The sequence below is a fragment of the Nannobrachium achirus genome (assembly GCF_963921795.1).
Source record: "Nannobrachium achirus genome assembly, chromosome: 18".
Taxonomy (NCBI): domain Eukaryota; kingdom Metazoa; phylum Chordata; class Actinopteri; order Myctophiformes; family Myctophidae; genus Nannobrachium; species Nannobrachium achirus.
Window position 1 is genome coordinate 48,495,343 of NC_137825.1, and position 22,452 is coordinate 48,517,794.

A 22,452-nucleotide genomic window follows, 5' to 3' on the forward strand; every position below is an offset into this window, starting at 1 on the left:
TTCTACATGGGCCCTGGGTGGGCCCCACCTCGGCTAATTTATATGGGGCTAGTCCACGCGGTATCAACGTGGGGTCTGCATGGGCCCTGGGTGGGCCCCACATCTGCAAATTTATATGGGACCCAGGTGGGAGCCGCTTGGGCTAGCCCGTGTGGGCTCTAGGTGGGTTCTACATGGGCCCTGGGTGGGCCCCACCTAGGCAATAATATGCGGGAACCATAGGGGATAAACATGGGATCCAAGTGGGCTCAACCTTGCTCCTAGGAAGATTTTATTGGTAGACTAAACAGTGTTTGACATGAACCGGGTTAATTATTGAAACACCTGAAATACATTTTGAAAGGATGAAAATAGACAATATACTGTATATTTGACAACCTTTATTAAAAAAATAAACAAGATAATAAGATACAATGTAAATAAAGATAGCAGCAGCAGCATGAAGGAAGAGGCACGCAGATCAAATGTGCAAGTGTACATACAGTACATAAAAAAAAACACTTTAAATGCAAAAAGAGATATTCCCATAATGCTCCACAGACTGCTAACAGAACAAAACAAAGGATAAAAAATGTCCAAAAAAAGTGCATCAAAATCTTGAAATTTTCAATGTAACAAAACTGTTTTAGGGCATAGGTTTTCTGGGATCCATTGTCCATTCATGTTGCATTCGTCAATCTGGGTCCGCTGTGCTTGTGGGTGTTCTTTTGAGCCAACCACTGGGGAGAGAGAGAGAGAGACAGTTTGTCTACTGGGGTGACGGATCATCCAGTTCTTTTTTCTGTCGTCCTTAGACTCCGTTGCAGCAAGCCAGTCCAGTGTGTCATTGTCTAGGTCACGATCATTGTCTCGGCCACGATCACCATTCAGTGGCTGGTATGTAGGGCAGCTGGTCATCACATGCTCCACAGTCTGTGAAGGATCCTGTGCATTGCTGCACTGAAACATCCCACAACTGTCCTCAGGCGATTGAGCGGTGTCCACTCCTTGGGGGAGGTGCTGGTCAGGAACATCTGTGAGATCATCGATGAATTGGTGAAGCCTGGATGGTTCTGGTCTGTCCATCTTGCCTTCACCCAGGAAGCCTTAAAGGAGCTATAGTCAACTTTTTCTTGAAAAACGGATGCTAAAATAAAAATGTTTCGAAAATATTTTATAAAAAAATAAGCTTCATATATTTATTTCAATTAAAAAATGACCACAAAAAGCGTAAAATAATTATAAAATAAACATTTTGGCCATTGTCGGGCCGACACTTTGTTTACATCCAAGTCTAACACTATCAAAGAATAGACTAGAATGTAAACAAAGTGTCGGTATGTGTGTTAGGGTACCACATTTTTGGCACAAATAGCAGCTCAACAATTTCGCTTGTAGATTGGCTATTTTTGACACCGATTTAGTGTGGATTTGACCAGGAATATGCTGGACAAGTTAAAACACACACACACACACACACACACACACACACACACACACACACACACACACACACACACACACACACACACACACACACACACACACACACAAACACTCCCCAGTGGTCCTTTAGGGGGGTCCAGGTGGTCCCCACCTAAATGATGGACGTTGGTTTCATTTTACGCTCTCAAGAGTAAAAAATATTGTTAAACATCTGCATTACTAACATACAATAAATCTACACAATATTTGTTATTCCTCCAATCTCCTATTGCTACCATTTCAGCATGGAATTGTTATAGCATCAAAGCCATAGATATTTTACAAGCAACCCTCTGTATAGATATATTAAGCTGTTGTTAATAACTAGGCTACAGTTGGTTGGTAAAGTTCAGGTGGAAATATTTAAAGGAATTATGTTAGCCCACATAGCCCACATGTAGCCCATGCGGGAACCATGTGGGGAAGCCCGCTTCCAACCCATGCCCAGTTAGCCTACATGTAGCCCATGCGGGAACCACGTGGGGAAGCCCACTTCCAACCCATGCACAGTTAGCCCACATGTAGCCCATGCGGGAACCACGTGGGGAAGCCCACTTCCAACCCATGCACAGTTAGCCCACATGTAGCCCATGCGGGAACCACGTGGGCCAGCCCACTTCCATCCCATGCCCAGTTAGCCCACATGTAGCCCATGCGGGAACCACGTGGGCCTGCCCACTTCCATCCCATGCCCAGTTAGCCCACATGTAGCCCATGCGGGAACCACGTGTTACACAAATATGAATGTAACTCAGTTACCAGCAAGTTACAGCAAAATGTAACTTAGTTACGTAACTCAGTTACATGTAACTTTAACTTCCCCAACACTGCCTATACCCAAACCAACCCAGCCTCATTTGTGAGCCAGCCTTGGTTGTGGATGTATTCAAGGCCTAGGCCAGTGCTTCCCAGGGGTTTCCAAGCAAAATGAGTTAACTCTTTTACCGCTTTGGACGTTCCCGTTCGCCCCATTTTTCCCGGCGGCGGGTTGCCAATAGTACGTTCTTTGGCTCATTCTTTTGTACCTTGTTTTGATGTCTGTAAACTGATGAGGGGTCGCGCGGGTGTGTACAGTATAAGCATCTCCTGTAATCCTGCTTTGAAATCTCCACCTCACGTAAACATCAATAATGTCCAAATTCACTTCTTGGCTGCTAGCTGTCGTTCTATTGCTCTGATGCGACTCTGCGCCCTGAACGTATGGAAGCTGCAGCGGCCCATTTCACATTAATTCTTGCATGAGGCTGCCCTCTGCTGCTAGTATGGCCAAAGTACATGTCATTTAAAAAGAATTAAATAAAAAATAATTTAAAAAAATTAATAGTTCTTTTTCTATAACGTCGCAAAGGTAGGCTGCTTTGCTGGCACCAGATCCAATAAATAAATAATAACATCTGGCAGTAATACAGTTAATAGCTACAGTATCAGGATCAGTTGAACCACTTTAAAGGGATATTTCACTTTAAAAAAAAACCTGTTGGTCATTTTATCGTCTAATCAGGCTTTTGGGAACACACAGGACAGTTTTAGAATGTCTTCATTCAGTATTTAGATATTTGATATTCATTTCTCCCCATTTCCCCCTTCCAGGACCTTCCTATACAAACCCATTATAACTTCAAACTCCATTTTAACCATGATAGATTCAATGAAAACAACTGTCCTTTTTTTCCGGTGACTCCTGACACTCTCCGAATACGTGAGCAGAGCGTGTTTTTTCTATAACTTTTTTCATTTATTTTTTATAATCTTTTATTGTGTTTAATAATTTTCATTTCCCCAAAAGATGAATAGAAATCAATGAAAAATGTTATCGAAAAACACGGCCTGCTCAGGTATTTGGAGGGTGTCAGGAGTCACCTGCTTCATCTCTCTCTCAGCTGAGGGGGTCCCTGGCCTGAAAACGTTGACCCTAGACTATAAGACTAGTAAGTCTCAATGTGTTCTTTGCTTTATGATGGCTACCAATGTTTTTCTGTTTGTATATAATTGTAAAAATGAAAATAAATGATCTTCTTTTGGGTGGTTCCTGTCTCAGTGGACACTCAAGTCTTTTGGCTTTTGTAATAGCCTATACACTAAGCCTAATTCATTAGCCTAATTGTAGGACTTTGTAGGGTTTTTGTCATTGACATTTTTGGCACAGGTGTAAGTGACACATCAATCAAGTGCTGACACCCTGGCCTGAACCTTCATGCTGTCACAGTGTTGTCACCAACAGCAAGTGTGAACTGATATGAATAACAAGGCGCAAGTTGGCACCTCGGCAGAGTGCCACCTTGCCCACCCACATACAGGGCTGGATTATCCATTGGGACTGAGGGGCCAATGGCAGGGGCCCCTGGGGGGAACTTGGCCGCGTGGTCATCGACAATTTACTCAAAAATGTTATTATTTTGATTGTGTTATATTTTACGCTAAATCAAATATCAATTGTGTAGACACCTCCTTGCAACCGTCAGGTCGCAGTTACCATCCAAATCTCGACCAGCGGTCCGTCAGTCTGTCAGTCAGTCTGTCACACGTCACACTTTTGCCCTGCTCATATCTCCGCAACGGTTGCCCCGATCCATGCCAAATTTTGCACACACACTCCTTGCCTGCCAAACCACAACCTCCACCCAATCAATTCTCACACGACCCTCTTCTAGCGCCACCATGAGGCAGATTCTTGCAAAACACATTTTTGGACGCTGCTCCTACAAATTTAGCCTAGGCCAGGGGTCTTCAACGTTTTCAGGCCAAGGACCCCTTAGTTGAGAGAGAGATAAAAAATGGACCCCCACAACCTGTTCATAAATTCCATATAGTTTCATTGTTTGACAGCACAATCATCAGTGTATTTTGGATTCATGTCAATTTGTGTTTTCAGATATTTAAAGCTATACTGTGTAAGTTGCTCAACTGGTGGTCTGTAGCAGTATAGCAAACCGCGGTCGCGTTTGCTTTTTTCGTCCGTTTTTCGCTCGCGGACCGGGCCGTCAGACCACCACGTCCGCCTCGCCTCGCCGAGACGCTTTCAATGAGGTCTCCCGTGTCCTTCTACGAGCAGCGGTTGGAGAGTTACATGCTAGACTCCTCCAGTGTAAACACTGCAGTGTACTTCCTGAAGGCGTGTTTCCTAAACCCACCAGAGAGCCCGGCAGTGTATGTTCTGCGCTGTGATTGGCCGGCAGTGTATAACCCTCGCTGTGATTGGCCGGTAGTGTGATGACGCAATTTTTCCGCGAAAACCGGTCCCGGGCAGGGATCATAGAAAACATATAAAGAGAAGGCTTTAGAAGCTGAAAATAACGGAGTGGGGGTTCTAAAACTTTAGCGATTTAACAGCTAGGACCATTTTAAGATTTGTTTTATAAAAAAAGTTACATGGTACAACTTTAACCATCAATACTTAATAAACTTTACCTTTTACTCTGTACTTAGTCGAAAATAGCCGATCTACAAGCTCGCAACGCCTCGCAGCGTGAGGCGTTGTGAGCTTGTAGATAGGCTATTTTTGGCTACAGTTCTCAGAATATGGACACCAGGGGTCAAGTTGTTAATAACAGACTGTTGCCTCCGCGATTTGGTCAAATGCTCACAGCCACGCGAGACTACAACGGGGAAAACACAGGAAAACACAGAGCCGGCTGGTCTTTCGAGCGATATAAAGTCTTCATTTCACCCCAGTGCTTCGAGGTTGTTCCACGCTTAAAAAGTAAAACGATTATACTTTCACAGAGGCCCGTTACTTTTTGGATAGAGTGTTCATCAAAGGTAAGAAGTGATCGCTAACGGCGGATCGTGGATCCAACAACAAGATTTCGGCAGCCGACCAGTAGGAACCCCATCTCGGAGCTGCGTAGCAGTGGAGTGAGGGGTTCCGAAAGGAGCTAGTCTTGATCCAAGGCTAGTCATGAAGTAAGTGTTTAGATGCCTTAATGGTCCACGTCACATTGATATAAACCAGTATGCGCACGCGCAGGGGCGGCCTTAGTAATCTGGAGGCCCGTTTCAAGAGCTATTGATGAGGCCCCCCCACGCCACCGCCAGCACACCCAGGCCACAGTAGCGACGCAACAATCGCACACAGAAGTTGACTTATAGTCAATGACTGGCTGCTATTTATATATTATCATTATATCACTACATAATGTTATAGCATTGACCTAAATGGCGTTATATTAACAAGGTTATATGATTATTAAAAAGTGTTATACGTGTGTTGCAAGTTGAACAAGGCTTGCTGGCTAGCTCTTGGAGGCCCCCTGGTGGCTGAGGCCCGTTTCAATTGAAACTGGTGAAACATAGCTAAAGCCTCCCCTGCGCACGCGGGTCGGCACAAAATGAACCCCACCGTTATAGGATGCAATGGATGGCACTCGTGTTTAAAAATGCATTCCATCAAACTTTCAGATGCCGTTTTTCTCCCAGTGTGGAGGAAGAATACTTAGGATTTTTACTGTAAATTCTCACTCTTGAAATATATAATCCTTAGTTTCTGTTGATTGTAAACAATAATAGCGATTCAAAACAGTTGTCCTTCAAACCCCACCTCCATTCACCGTCATCAGAACAGAGGGAGCGCTCCTCTTGATCACCCACCCGATCCACTGGATCACCAGAGCGTCTACTGCTCGTTCAGCTGCAATCCATGAAGCCTAATTTATGCTCCGTCCTGCGACGGTGTCGCGCGCAGACCTCCAAGCTCAGAAGGGTTGCATTGGTGACGCGATGTGAGTTTGTATATCAGCTACTCGTGACGCGGAATACCGTTGCGCAATGAAGTATATATGTCTCGATAAGGGCGCACCCATGGGAGCACCTCACTAGCACACAAGAGGAGGTTGAATAACCAGTGCTCCCCAAAACAACAGGTTTGGGGATCTGTTGGGAATTGGTTACATGATACAGTCAGCTGTGCATTCAGTCTCAATGTTTGTAAACAAATAATTGGTCTATACAATGGATTTTATGAGTATTTATAAAAAAATAAATAAACAGTGACACCTACTGGTTAAAGAAAATACATGAACCAGACACACAGATAGCCTTTTATTGTCTCCACCAGCCGAAAGGCATGGGAGAGACTATGTTTTCGCCTCCGTCCGTCCGTCAGTGTGTCTGTGTGTCCGTGCGTGCGTGCGTCCGTCCGTCCGTCTGTCCGTCTGTCTGTTACCAGCTAATCTCCAGCGCCATTGGCCCGGTCGCTGCCAAATTGTGCACACACACTCCCTGGATACCAATTCAGAACCTCTGCCCCAAATGTTTCACATGGGCCTGTTCTAGCACCACCAGGAGGCCAATTTTAGCAAAACAAATTTTTGCCTGTACTCCTACCGATTTTGTCCAAAAATCTCACAAATTGGTAGACAGTATCTCCACAGTTTGATGATTGACATGAATCTGTCCGATTTTCCATCCTGATTGGCTAAAACTGTCTTCCAAAGTGTGAAGGATTGGTCCGTCTGCGTTTTGAATAAAATGCCTGAAATCATGAACGCAGTGTGTGATTTTGGTAAATTGTTTATGCACATTCCCAATAGACAGAGGAATAAATGCCACTTAAACATTTTCAAATCAGCCTCATGGTGGCGCTATAACAGGCCGATTTGTGTTTTTACCTATGACTTCACTGATCAGCGTACAACTTTGTATGTGCACTCCCTAGAGGCCAAGGAAAAACCTTTGCCCTGCATTTTTCATATCTGCCTTTTATAGCGCCACCAAGAGGCCGACTTATGTAAAACACATTTTGTCCTATTATTCCTTTAGATTTTGATCAAAAAATCATGCAAATCAGTACACAATATCTCTATTCATGGGTTGCATTTGTAGTCCTACACCAGCCATGTTGAGGACCAACACAGGTGTTCTGATTGGCATAGAACATTAGTTCCATGCCAATCAAACAAATTCAAACACATTTGTTGGTCCTCAACATGGCCTTTTAGGACTACAAATGCAACCCATGAATAGTCATGTGATCAAGACGGTTCTGTCCAATATTTCAGATTCCATCCTAATTGGCTAACATTGGCTTCCAAAGTTTTGAACAAAATCACTTAAATCATGAACGCAGCTTGTGATTACAGAGAAATTCTGCACGCACATTTCCACTAGGTCAAGGAACAAATTACACTCTTTACATATTGGCCTGTTATAGCGCCACCAGCAGGTCGACTTTTGCCAATTTTGGATCAAAATGCCTCAAATCATGCATGCAAGGGGCGCGCGCTGGCCTACTGGTCCAGGCGCATACCACTTAGGCATTGCCACATAGGCATGGATGCCTGGCGGCGTCGCCGGTTCGATTCCCAATTCGGACGACGTTTGCCGCGTGTCACGCGACTCACTCCCCATCTCCCCCCATTTCCTGTCAGTCTACTGTCCTATCAATAAAAGCATAAAAGCCCAAAAACAAATCTTAGAAAAAAAGAAGAAAAAAACATGCATGCAGTGTCACCGTTAAGGCCAAAGAAGACATGGACCCACAATAACTATACATGACCTGGTGGAGACCTGTGCTCGGAAGAGCACTGCTTCTAGTTATTATTATTATTACTTTATAACATTGGTTTCTTTTCTTTTCTTCCACCAGTGAACAGCATCTCCCCATGTCTCCTACACCGTCCATTGATGCACAGAGATGGCGTTGTCTCCTGGGATGGGCTGGACCAGCTTGTTCTTATATTGTTCTCCAAATATTTTTATAACAGTTGTTCAGTAAATGTCAACTCAAAAGTGTGTCATGGTGTTATTTACACATTGACAACTTTGGTTTAATATGCAACCCATTTCATACATATGCAACCCATTTCATACATATCGTCGTTGTCGGGTGAAAACCATGTATGTCCAAAACCGTTTGTTTTGCATTTATCATTTTAAAAATGATTTAAACTAGTGAAAACAGACGATCTACAAGCACACAACGCCTCGCACCGCGTGGCGTTGTGTGCTTGTAGATCTGCTGTTTTCACTACTTTTGTGCGACGGCCTTGTGTGATGAAGCAGTGCTTTACTTTGCGAAAAGGTTTACAAATGTGAAACTTGGAGATACGAGGTTTCTGCCCGACAGTGACGATATGCAACCCATTTCATACATTTGATTTAATGTACCTCAAGTGTGTATGTTGCCACACTGTCACACACACGTATAGCAAAAATAGCTGATTTACAAGCACAAGACAAGTAAGGTAAGGTATCATTTATTTATAAAGCGCCTTTCAAAACAATAGTTACAAGGTGCTGTAAAGTGAATACAATGTAATAAAACAAACATCACAGAGCAAGAGTAAAACAAACAATACAAATAAATAAACTACAAGGAAATAAACAATATTACACACCAAAATGTTTCCTGAATAAATGAGTTTTTAGCAGAGTTTTAAAAACACCAACGACTCAGCATTTTTTATTGACAGTGGTAAGTCATTCCATAGTGTAGGAGCTACTACTGCAAAATCGCGATCCCTTTTGTTTTCAATTTAGTTCTAGTGACCTTGAGTAGGCCCTTGTTTGAGGACCTAAGCGACAGATCGCAATGTGACACGTTTTGATATTGTAGATCCCTTTTCCAAACAATATACAGTATTAGTTTTAGTGTATAATGACATGTCCACAATAATCGTTCGGATGTCAAGTAATAATGGGGGCAATTTGTCCAGTGTTCATACTCAAAAGCGCTATTGTACATATACTGTATGTATGTATTTCGAGACATCCTGGTGGGATGTAACAGGTATACGGTAGGTGGTACAGATGTATTCTTATCCTGATATAGTTGCTAGCAGTTAGGAAGCAACCCATGGTATTTGTACCATGAGTGTGTCCAACTCAAGTACATTGATACAGCTACAGTTTCATATCCAGCCAAGACTCTCAGCGAGGAATGGGTCGTTTTCACATAGAATAGATATCAGTGTTGAACTTGCATAAGTTCCTTTGCTCCTCACTGTGTCGATGACACAACGTGCCTTTTCAATTGTCCCTTTCTTCTCCCTTAAGTCTTCATACTCTCCTTGGTTTATCACCCCCTTCTCTAACAGTTTGTCCAGGATATCGTCGAGAATGGGATATGAAACGCTGTTGATGAACCTGCTCCGCCCATATAACAGTGTATCCTCTCCTGGAAGAGTCAGTCTCTCTACAGAACAACAAACAAACAAACAAACATTCATTACACATGATGAGTATAGAAGACATGAGGTCTGATACATTTATGTAGATAAATATCACAAACTCAATTAACCATATTCACATAGCGGCCATTTTGTTCTTACAGTAAAGTACTGTAAGAGTTAAATGAACACGTTAGTTTAACCACATTGTGTGTGTGCGTGCATGTGTTCTTCCTCAGCTGAGATGTTTTTACATCCCCCAATTATACTATATATAATTAGAGAGGCCAAGCCTTTTTTTCTGTCAAGGGATGGCCAGGGCAGGAACACTCAGGGTGCAACAGGGTTTTGATTGGCCGAAAATATCCCTCTGTGGTCTGGCCATGCAACTCACCTCAGCCAGTATTCGCTCAACTATACACAGAAAGAAAGAAAGCCAACGCTTTCAAACTTACACAATGTATAATTTAACTTTTGGTTTTCCTATTTTTACAATTGCCCCATATTTTGTCTCTACACGATTCTTTCTGAAGACAAAGATTGATTCATCATATTTCTGCCATATTGCCCTCTCTTAAAAATAGTTATATCAGCCCCCATATATGTGCCTAGACGTGAGGGCCACATAGCGGCCCGAACTTCAAGTAAACTTAATTTGCAGTGAGGCTGAATACCATACTTTAATAGTAATAGTTCATTATTAATAATGTCTAGCTCTCTTCACCTACGTTTGGGTGTATTCAGAAACCGCTCCATTAGATCTATCCTCGGAATCTTCTTTAGGACATGGATCATGACCTGAGGTTCTCTACTGGGATAGCTCTGCATGATGAGATCCGCAGTCTTCAACCTGTTAGCGTTCTCTAGAACACTCCTTTTGAGCGGCTGGAGACCTTCAAGGTTAAGATTCCGCAGACACCACTGGAACCTTTCAAATTCAGCTTTTTCCAGGTCCTCCAGAGTGTGAAAGATATCCTCATCAAGTGTCTCCATGGTTGATCCCTGGTACAGAGGATGTGAACATCTCAGCTTCATTCTCGTAAAGTGGTGGGTGTGAAGTACATATTGTGTCAAGCTATTATTTTAATGTATTTACAAATATGTCAGTGAAAGCAAATCCATATAGATTAAACAATGTAACTGTATTCTATTTATGTATGTTTTGTTTCTTCCGGAAGTGTGTACAAACATTTATGTCAACATCCTAGCATCAAAATGGAAAAGCATATAAACAATTCTGATAAAATGTAGAGCACAGAATCAGATCTCATTACAGGGCTGTCACAATTGGGTAACGTTTAGTCCACCACTATAATACATATTAAACTGTTGTATACAGTCATTAATAATAGGTTAAAGTAACTTTTAGCACAATTATATTATTCATTCATTTATATGAGTTCATCAGCTAATTCGTTCTCAAATTCAGTCCATGCTCAACAGGGCCCGGTGGGGCCATACACCTTTGCTATAGGTCGGGTTGGGTCAGGCTCAGCAAAATATGTGTCCATTTATTGTGGGCTCGCTGAAAGCGAGCACACATATGTTATATGTTATATGTTATCCTCATTATTTATTGTGGGCTCGCTGAAATGCCGTGTAAGGGGGTACCCTAACAGGGCATCATCTGCGCTATACGAATCGTTTGAAAATTCAAACTTTAAATGGGCATAAGTCATGCTAGTCCAGGCGTTTCGGGCAGTATTTTGATGGAATCGTGCACTTTATGAAAGAAGCATGACATTTGGCACACAGTTAGAACATGCCACATGGAACATTTTTGGCTATAGGGCCATCGCAGATTTGTCTTGGGAAACTTGTGGGAGCCAATAAAGTTGGGCTCTCATAGACTTTACTATACAGTAAAATAAAAAATAAAAAAAATGCTTTAAGTAGCATGTGAGGGGTCAAACTAGTTGTTTTTCGGGATTCTGAATCCAATGCAAGCATTTGTTTTGCAGGGAAAACATTCCTTGGGCTAAAAACGGACCCCATAAAACCAGGGGTGAGATGCCATGGGCTCACGTGGGCTCGGCGAGCCCACACTTATTTTGCTGCACGCGCCTCATGCACACACTAATTAACAATAAAAACAGCGTGTGCGCATGACGTCATGAATTTAGAGGACCCACACTTCAAAAATCCATATCACACCACTGCATAAAACTATGGTTTAGTGATGAGTCATCACTTTTCACAGTTTTGTGGCGTCCGTTTCTCGGAAAGGAATGTTTTTCGTGCAAAACAAATGCTTGCATTGGATTCAGAATCCCGAAAAACACCTAGTTTGACCCCTCACATGCTACTTAAAGCATATTTATCTTTTGTATTATTTCACTCTATTGTAAAGTCTATGAGAGCCCAACTTTGATTGGCTCCCACAAGTTTCCCAAGACAAATCTGCGATGTCCCTATAGCCAAAAATGTTCCATCTGGCATGTTCTAACTGTGTGCCAAATTTCATGCTTCTTTCATAAAGTGCACGATTTTTGCCTGAAACACTCTGACTATGCCTCGTTTGGCTTGAAGACATGCAACTTGCTTACACGCGTGCCTTTACTCAAGAGGAACACATCTGTGACTTTGTCAAGTAAGCTCCGCCCTTAGATTTTCCGCCATTTTGAGCAGTATGTAAAACGCTTAAACCCGTTTTTATCCTGGGATTTTCGCGTCACGTGCACAGAACTTTTTTTTTACATGAACTTTGGACCAATATCTAAGGATCTGTCTGATTGGATTTTTATTTTTTTAAATTGAAACATTTCTTTTTTAATAATTCAATAATAAATATAGCTACAAACAGCGATAAAGTGGCCAAAAAATGCCTCAATTTTTTTTCCACTCAGAAATCACTTGTAGGCCTATACTGTGGAAGTTGTTTCACTTTACATGGTTTGTTGCAGTCGTGGTGATGAGTCATAGTGAGTCACTACTGGTGTGTGTGTGTGTGTGTGTGTGCGTGCGTGCGTGCGTGCGTGCGTGCGTGCGTGCGTGCGTGCGTGCGCGCGCGTGTGTGTGTGTGTGTGTGTGTGTGTGTGTGTGTGTGTGTGTGTGTGTGTGTGTGTGCGTGCGTGCGTGTGTGTGTGTGTATCTGAAAGCTGTCTGGAACTCAAGGTTGAAGTCCTTACCTCCCCTGATTGACCTCTTGTTTTTCCAGAATCACCACCAGCCATGGAAGCTGTTGAATACAATGCATACACACACGCATGCGTGCACAAACACACACACACACACACACACACACACACACACACACACACACACACACACACACACACACACACACACACACACACACACAGATGAGCAAGAGCATGCGCAAACGTTGTGCAAACGAACGTGAGCGATCGCCGATAAAATAACGTTACTGTGGCTATACAACACCAACAGCTAAAGTCCTTGTTTATGTCTGTCTATCAGTCATTGTTTCAGTGACGCAACACCATCGGTCACTTTGGTTTCTACTGGAGTCCAGTCTTTTACAAATGAAGTCAAGTCAGTGATACTCGTTCGGTTTCTAAACTTTCTCCAGCAACGTTGTTTTTATTTTTATAAGTGTTTTTTGTTTATGCATTATATATTTCTGCATAATGAATGGGTGGTTTCCTAGACGTCTGATGTGTTTGGAATAGGCCGAACGGACACAGCCTTGCTGCCTGTTCATTGTTGTGGCTGGATGGATGGATGGTGATGCCCACCAGAGGGGGTGATATTCTAAAGAGACTGGCCCAGAGAGAAATGCAGTGGATATACAGACTCAATACCATGACACCCAATGGATTGAATGACCATTATAGCCTAAAATGCTGTCTTTGATGCCTCACTGTTTATTGGATGTATAATAATGAGGATGTAGGTGATGATGATATGTGCCTCAAATTGTTTTTAATTTAATCAATCAAATCAGTGTTTGTTCTTACAAGTGATTGGACCTTGGTGATTAACTTGAGATTTCAGCTGTAAGTGAACTCTGACCTACCGGTATTTCTATAAAGTTGGAATCTATGTGATGTGATTGCTCTGATGGTTTATAGCCGAAACGCGAAAATGGAAATGTACTTTGTCCCTTATTTGTCACTCAAAACCCCTCATTAATTTGTTTGTCACTCAAAATTCCTCATTAATGTGTCACTCTTGAGTAAGTTAAGAGTAGAGTAATGCTTGCATCTTAAAGGACCATTTCACCTCTGGGACAACCAGATCTTATTTTATTGTTGTTTGGGACACGATCAACACAATCCTGGTTGTCCCAGAGGTGAAATGGTCCTTTAACTCAAGGGGTAAAGGCCAGTGGCCACCCATTATAGTGCTTGGCTGTATCCTCGTGACATCTCACTGATGTCACGATATGTTTGCTAGGTCCATACATGGAGTCTACATTTGACTGATGTCAGCACTAGATCTTTGCTGGCTCCATTATGGAACTAAAGATGGTCCTGGTCCAAATATGGAGTTTATTAGGTTAGACCTAAATAGGTTAGTAGGAGAGGCCCAATTCCAATCCGCTCCCTTGCTGACTCACTTACAGTTGGTACGCGTTCACATGCAGTCAGTGAGGGCTTGAGGGCTGTTCCAGTTGAAATGTGTAGCCTATAAGTCAGTGAGCCCCTTTATGCACCATTTCCGTCAGTATCGATGCAAAGGAATTAATTACTCACAGTTCATAGTGTTACCAGAGGAATCCTCCAAATGTCAATAATTGTGGGCTCGTCGAGACCAGTGTTATACACAAACTTTATAGGTCAAGTTTATTCTCCTCAAAAAAATGACCGACAGTACAAAGGCAGGGCCTTTAGCCAATGAGGAGCAGCGTTCTCGGTGACATCACCACCAACAAGTGCGACCTGATACAAATAACACCCACATGAAATCTTTTGTAGTATGTTCTCCCAAATCTTTATAGTAAAGATTTGTGGGCTCGCTGAAAGCGTATGTTCTCCCAGGCAAAGGTTATTACTAAGGTTACTCTCCTAAAACTAGACCAGGTCAACCTGGTTGTGCCAGACCCCCTGTCTGTCATCATCATTTATGACATCATGCCTTTTGTAGGCATGTCATCATCATGTCATCATCATATATACCCTTTATATAGAAAACCCGGACCGACAGACATTTGCTTATGTAGGCCTACCCATTTCATGGGTCTGGCAAAAACTGGAGAACTGGCCGACAGTACAAAGGCAGGGCCTTTAGCCAATGAGGGAGCAGCGAGCCCACACTGTTTCGTAGGAACAGTATTTCTAGTTTAAGTATGGAAGTTAGTCATGAAACTTAAACAACCAACCAGGTCTGTGCATTTTTTTGATCAAAGTTGATCCCATTAATAGTCTTTAAAGGTATCATGTCACGCCGCATATTTTTACATTATGATACAGTAGGTCACGTGATCTCTCTGTAAACGCTCTGAAAACAGGCAGAGAGAGAGAGCATTGCCTCTCGCAGACTGACCATGAAATTGAGGAAGTAGCCTCAACATAAAATGTATTTTAATTGTAATTCTGCGCATATAAAATATATGTACCCAATCGAATATCTTACCCAGACAGCACAGCGATGATGCCGATGCCTGCTCTCCCTCTGTAACAATGCAGGCGCTATGTAGCGTTGGGAGTGTTTGCTCATTGGGAAGATGCATTTGCGACGTCGCTGTGCGAACGAGGAGCTAAATTGGCAAGCAATGTCGCAAATGCATCTTCCCAATGAGCAAACGCTCCCGACGCTACATAGCGCCTACATTTTTACAGAGGGAGCTACTAGGTCGCTGTGCTGTTAGGGTTAGTTACATCGATATCATTCAAGTTAACTAGTTTGTTTATCCTTATGCATTATAATTAGCAAAATCGCTATCACAGCACCGCACCACGCCGCATTTGTCACGGTCAGCGAGCACCACCACTATATGTATCCATCTTTAGCTCCCTCCTCCCCGGCTGGAATCCGGACCCGCCGACAGACAGTACAGTACAGTGAAGTACAGTAGAGGCGTGCCGTGACGTCATCAACAATATTAGCCTGACAGATTTAGCTTTTCTTTTGCCAATATACAAAGTGACAATATTTATTTTAATGCAGAGGGAAAGTTGATCCCTTGCCAAAAGCACCTAAGCAGTCTGCTGTCACCCAGGCAGATGCGTGGACATACTAGTTACCTCAAGAATTGCATTTTACCATGGACAAAAAAAAGCTCACCTAGTTGTCCATCCGTTTCATCTGAAGTCCAGTTGTCAACAGCATCCTGTTGAACATAGTCATGTTATTTCAAACATAATGTCTGCAGAGTTCTATTGAATAATGCCATTATTCAGGCTACAGTAGTGGTTTTCAACCTGAACCCCACAACCTGAGATGCACAAACACATTATCCACATGGACATTTATGTCACTGTGTGCTCCGCTAACTGCTCAATACTGGACAGTTCCTAGACTATAAAGTGTTACCTGGATCACTGGAGGTCCTGTTCCGTGGCTGGATGCTTTAAGGGCTTTGCCTTTGGAACTCTCTGAAAATATGAAATATAACAAAAGGGAATGAAATATAAGCAAAGAAAATACTTGAAGCATCCATAAATCATTATGTACAGTATGTGATTCATGCTTCTGGGGACAAGAATTAGAAGCAATTAGAAGGGACATCCTGGTAGCACCTTGGCGTTCACATTTCCGAAGACTTGAAGTGGACCACTAACACAGTAACATGGTAAAGAAATAGACCAGAAACACTTTTGATATCTTAAAGAAGGCCCCTCAGGACTCAGGAGGCTGAGGCAGGCTGGTCTCAGTACCGCAGTGCTGGAGGCTTTCCACAAGTGTGTGATGGAGAGAACTCTCACATTCTCCATCACACCTGGTCTGGGCACTGCTCTGCTGCTGACAAGAAGGTGGTCCATCAAAGCCAGGAATGAAAGGCTAAATGCAGCTTCTACCCAGAGGCTGATAGACTGACTCCAACTCTAAGCCTCAGTCAAAACACTTTGGCTGTTCTGCCTTGCTGTGCTGTATACAGTATGTCATGCTGTGCTATGATTTTAAATCCCAGAATAAAATAGAAGCCATTGGATTCTAAGGCGCTCTGGGAACAATTAGTGGAATCTGGCTCTCTAGTTGGGCTCCACAACTCAGCTATGGCCGCCCACAATAATTTAGTTCAATGGAGGAGTGATGCACTAGGATTGGTCAAGCTTCACGTGACATCACATATAGCCTATAAATAGGCTATACTTATCTGAGAAGCATTTTTTTTCAAGTAACTGTAAAACACATTTTGTTGTACGAGTGAATCAACAAGTGAGTTTTTTTAAATCTAAAATTCGCATCTACTGAGCCAAGCAAAGCGCTCTGATCGGCTACTTCTCCCTTTGCGTTTGTTATCTCTTCTTGGTTGTTGCATCGCTATGATCGGTATGCCCGAAACTGAAGGTTCTGTGGTGCAAAAACTAAGTGTGATTAAAATGCGTGATTTTTTTTAATCGCGTTAATTTTCTGTAATTAATTAATCGCAATTAATCAGTTAAAGGGACTACACCATGAATTTTAATTTTTCCAATTTGTATGTATTTTCTTGGTGTCCCACCAGCAACTTCTATCCTCACAAAGTCCTATTTCTGACCATTGTGTCTTTCTCAGTTTATGGGCAGATCTATGTTAGCATGTCTCAGAACGGTCCTGATTGTGAAAGGTCAGATTTGTGATGTCACAAGGCCTGAGAAGGAGGCAGGAGGAGCTGGGAGAGGGTTGGGGAGGGGTGGGCAGGCCTGAGAAGGAGGCAGGAGGAGCTGGGAGAGGGTTGGGGAGGGGTGGGCAGGCCTGCTGAGCAGGAGGTGGGGAGGAGTGTGGGGCCAAAACTGGCTCAATAGCGCAGTCCTCCCACTCAGGACAAGGTGGTACTGCAGCTGAAAATGCTCTGAAAGCCAGGCAGAAATGACAGGGGCTCTGTATTCAGGAGTGGTAATTTAGCCTCAAACCTTTTCAAAAACGTTTTTGGGACACAAACAGTGTTATATAAATTATTTTTAAATGCATGGTGTAGGACCTTTAAAGTCCCAGCCTTAATATATATATATATATATCCACGAGTTTCCAACGCCCCATAGTGCATTGCGCAGACGTCTGCACCGAGCTTCCGGCGCCGATTTACAAGCTCACAACGGGTTGCATCTGCGACGCGACGTGAGCTTGTATGTCTGCTGTTAAACCCGGAAGTTTGGTCCCGATAGTCTCCAGTAAACTCCCGCGGAAACTTGTGGATATATATATATGATAAGATAAGAATTATGATACATAATTCTATGTTTGTGTATGAAGCTCATATGACCATAAGGTTATATATTATGAACTGAGCGTACAGTATAGAGACCACATTTTGGTCGGATACTGTGGGTTCAGGCTAAATAGATTACAGGTCATAGTAACTTTGGTTGCCCTGGCTACGAAATCATGATATACTGTATGTCTGTGGAAAATTACCAACTACGTGTCACTGTCTTCCTGTTACTTCCTTGTTATGATATGGGAACAAATCAATGAGTTCCACGCTTCTTACTGTCATAAACTGTATGTCTTTATATACATGTTTTCCTCCATCTTGGAGGAGAGAGAGATTTAGAAAGCTACCCCTATGGTACGCTCACTGTTTGTCTCCTCTGTCTGACTCCTCTCAAAATACAGCAATCTATGGACTGTCCTTTGGCTCGTGTCTCTTCTTTTGGTTATGGATTTTATCCATAATCCATATTTATTTAACATTAATAATTTACATTTCAATGGTCCTTCGAGCCGGATACAGTTTGTCAACATTGGCCGACTGAGGGACGGAGTGTTCCGGCTGTTTAGCCATGGTTCACTCTCTCCCCCGGTGGAACAATGTTGCAACACGTATCTGGAACCAGCCAGGAAATCCTACATTTCTGTATTTTCAGACAAAGGTTTTTATTTGGACAACAGTGTTATCTGAGTTTTGGATTAATGTGGAACCTGCGTGGACATCCGGGAGCAGCGGACCGTGTTGGACCATCGGACACAAGAGGTTGGATACTCCCCCGGTCCCTGTCTGCGCCTGGATATCTGCGCCTGGCAAATTCCTAAAATGATTAAGATAAGTACATATTTACTTAGTCCCCGTAACGTGTCGTGTCTGTTGAATTTTGAATTAACGATGTTAATGTTATGATAATTGATATGATTTGTGAATTATGTTCTCCCTACGTCGAGGAGCCGGAAATCTCCTAATTATGTTTTCGTTTGACACGCGTCGTAAATGAACCCTTATCTGCTATAGATACAGAATGGTCGTAAATCTCTTTGTTTCATCTTTGAAAGTTTAAGGGTGTGTGTACAAACTCCCTATTCTATTTTTTACCTATCTCTCCGTTTGGTTTCTCTCCTCTCATTGACATGAGGAGAGACAAATATTTTCAGACTTTTAACTTTTTCGGTACAGTCATGTTGTCTTTTGTCTAGACCCACAAGTGAATTTGCAACTCATCTTGTTGAATGGTCATTATATGTTTTGCTTTAGCCTAGGGCGAGGTCTGCAGGCATGTATTTTCTAAATCTGCCTGCTGAACCATTTGTTTGTACTTCTAGTCAGCCTGAATTTAACGAGTACTTCTAGTCAGTTGTGGTTATAGCTTGTTTGTCTGGACCCTATGAAGGGTCAGTATTTGTCAGTTTGTTACTGTTATGTTCACTGTACCGATAATACTGTGTTTACTCAACGCCTCTCACTCCCTCGCTTGCCCTCGCGAAGCAGAGTGGGGGAGTCAGAAGCAATATGTTTATCTTTAAGACCGTTTTTATGGACCAGTTCTGTTTTCTGTAATATTAAGTACTTTTAAGAAGTTTTAAAATATCTCTGAGAAATTAAAGTTAAGATTTAAGATTAAGAATAACTAACTAAATTATGATGTCTAAATTAATATTATATGTTGTAACGTTAAGATTTTAGAACCTCCCATAGGACTATGGGTGTGTATTATACTGTAATTCTCAGTTATTTTTCTGATGAATAGATTCTGTGAGAATGAATTTACTGTACTGTATGTGTGAGTGCGGGCATGCGCCTGTGTGTGAAGTCGCTTTGACCCTTATCTCTTTCACTCCCTGAGTGTGTGCGTGAGCGTGCATGTGAGTGTGTGCGTGCACTTCTGAGTGCAGCGTGTGTTTGACTGTCTGCTAGAATAACACCTGCCTGCCAAGGTCAGATTGTTTTTGTGTCTGATATCTGTTGTTTTGGGAACACGAGAGTGTTTTTGACCTCCTCTCTTAGTTTTCCACAACATTCTGATTGTTTACTGTCTAAACTATTTTGTTTAATTGTTCTGTTCTCTTACATTTAAGAAAAACTTCATTACCCATAAATCTCTTGTTTTGAAACTTCCTGTACCCTGGTTACCATAACAACCTTTAGATTCCATTGCTGGGAAGGACAAAGTCACTTCCCCTTCTTTTCGCCTTGGGCGTCTTACTGGTACTAGACACAGTGTCTAGTAACTCACTATCCCTTCCTCACTGCTATACTGTATGTGTACAGTGTATGATTTAAAGCCCTTTTCATTGATTTAAATAATTTAAATTATTTTATTTAACTTTTACAACTTGTTGTAAAAAAGGGGGGAGTTTAAGGATTAATATATTTTAATTTTGATTTGTTTTTGATTAATTTAATTTGGTTTTTCATTGATTTATGATTTCAATTTGAAACTTAATTTGAAATATTTCTGTTTCAACATGGGCTGAGATGGAGCGGAGAGAGGAATGCAGTGTGGAAGGAAGGAATCGGGTCACCGGAAATCAACCACGACTGAGGCGGGGTGCAGACGAACCACCATCTGAGGCCAGGACAGTGCATGCCAATCCACCGCAGAGGCACGAGTGATCGTGCCTGGTCGGTGAGTTTATGTTGCACTGTTGAAGTTATGCCATGTAGTACAAACGCTAATTAAATTGTTTTGGAAACAGTAAACTGGCCAAAGGTTTCGTCCCCCGTAGGAAACACCTGAAACACCTGAGAAGAAAGAAGAGACCCAGAAGAACCCACAGCATCTGCATGTCCTCACCGCCGTCTCTCCATGCCCCACCATCATCATCATCATCCGATCACTGGACTTATGGACTTTTTTTAATTCATCTTTTATTACAGGTTTTCATTTTTCATTCTTTATTTTTATCTGTTTATTCAATTTTAATTCTGTCTTCATTCATCTGTAAAAAACGATGAAATATTTTTATTTGGTGTCACATTTCTTTAACTTTAAGGATTTATTACAGTCCTTTTTGAAAATTTGAATTTCTAAATATTATTAAAGTCTTCATATTATTATTATTATGATTACCCTGATAAAATGTTTAATGTGGAGGTCATATGAACCTCATACAAAAATTAAAAGGGTAGATTGATAAGATAAGAATTATGATACATAATTCTATGTTTGTGTATGAAGCTCATATGACCATAAGGTTATATATTATGAACTGAGCGTACAGTATAGAGACCACATTTTGGTCGGATACTGTGGGTTCAGGCTAAATAGATTACAGGTCATAGTAACTTTGGTTGCCCTGGCTACGAAATCATGATATACTGTATGTCTGTGGAAAATTACCAACTACGTGTCACTGTCTTCCTGTTACTTCCTTGTTATGATATGGGAACAAATCAATGAGTTCCACGCTTCTTACTGTCATAAACTGTATGTCTTTATATACATGTTTTCCTCCATCTTGGAGGAGAGAGAGATTTAGAAAGCTACCCCTATGGTACGCTCACTGTTTGTCTCCTCTGTCTGACTCCTCTCAAAATACAGCAATCTATGGACTGTCCTTTGGCTCGTGTCTCTTCTTTTGGTTATGGATTTTATCCATAATCCATATTTATTTAACATTAATAATTTACATTTCAATATATATATATATATATATATATATATATATATATAATATATATATATATATATATATATATATGTGGCGGAGAGAGTCGCAGCCCCAGCCTGAAGCCTCAAAAGTCTAGTATCTGCTCTCGTTCCATAGGGATATCCCTTTGGAGTGATGGTTAAGATATTGGACTTTCACGCGGGAGACCCGGGTTCGAAGCCAGGTGGGGAGGTTCAGATCACCTCCATTACATTGGTGCCGTGACCCGGATCCGGGCTTCCCTATAGGAGGAGGTCAAAGGGGGGTGAGTGTGGCGGAGAGAGTCGCAGCCCCAGCCTGAAACCTCAAAAGTCTAGTATCTGCTCTCATTCCATAGGGATATCCCTTTGGAGTGATGGTTAAGATATTGGACTTTCATGCAGGAGACCCGGGTTCGAAGCCAGGTGGGGAGGTTCGGATCACCTCTGTTACACACACATATATATATATATACACATGCATACACACACACACAAATATACATACATTCTTCTATTTTCTACTTTTTTCATGTGCTAGCATGCAAATGACAAATAAAATTAACCATGAACCTTGATTTACAAAGACGATTGTTGAGAATAAGCACAGACCTGGTGGCTGAGTGATATCCATATTTGAAGAACTCTCTGTATTGACATGTTCCCATTGGTCCTGGAGAGAGCGCTGGGAGAAAACAGAAAGAAAACAAAGAAATAAAAGCATTAAAATCGATCAATCATCATTACCAGTTCCTGTAGCACTTGTAGAATTGTTTTAAAGTGACAAAGTGAGTGTTGGCTGAGTGCATTCATTACCAGCTCTGATACCACTTGGTGGACAGCATCCTTAATCCCAGGCTTGTGCTTCTCATACAGGGCTTCTGTCACAGCAGTACATACTGGGAACAGTAGATTCAGCTTATCAGACAGACTGCAGCTGAGTTCCTAGAACCATGCCTAGAACACTGTTCTATTCCACCACTCTCTCTCTATTC

The 22,452-nt window shown here is 42.1% G+C and overlaps 1 protein-coding gene across 1 annotated transcript; it reads right to left on the reverse strand.

Annotated features, from left to right (window-relative positions):
• Positions 1 to 9,873: 9,873 nt before the first annotated feature.
• On the reverse strand, positions 9,874 to 22,360 carry LOC308303153 (uncharacterized protein; the record flags this gene model as incomplete). Its single annotated transcript, XM_080747476.1, has 7 exons — positions 22,274 to 22,360; positions 22,070 to 22,142; positions 16,008 to 16,069; positions 15,759 to 15,804; positions 12,698 to 12,747; positions 10,298 to 10,571; positions 9,874 to 9,983 (listed from the first exon to the last, which is right to left on the reverse strand). Exons 2-7 carry the CDS (start codon positions 22,089 to 22,091, stop codon positions 9,874 to 9,876), a joined length of 564 nt encoding a protein of 187 aa, XP_080603602.1. The 5' UTR covers positions 22,092 to 22,142; positions 22,274 to 22,360.
• Between the last annotated feature and the right edge of the window lie 92 nt (positions 22,361 to 22,452).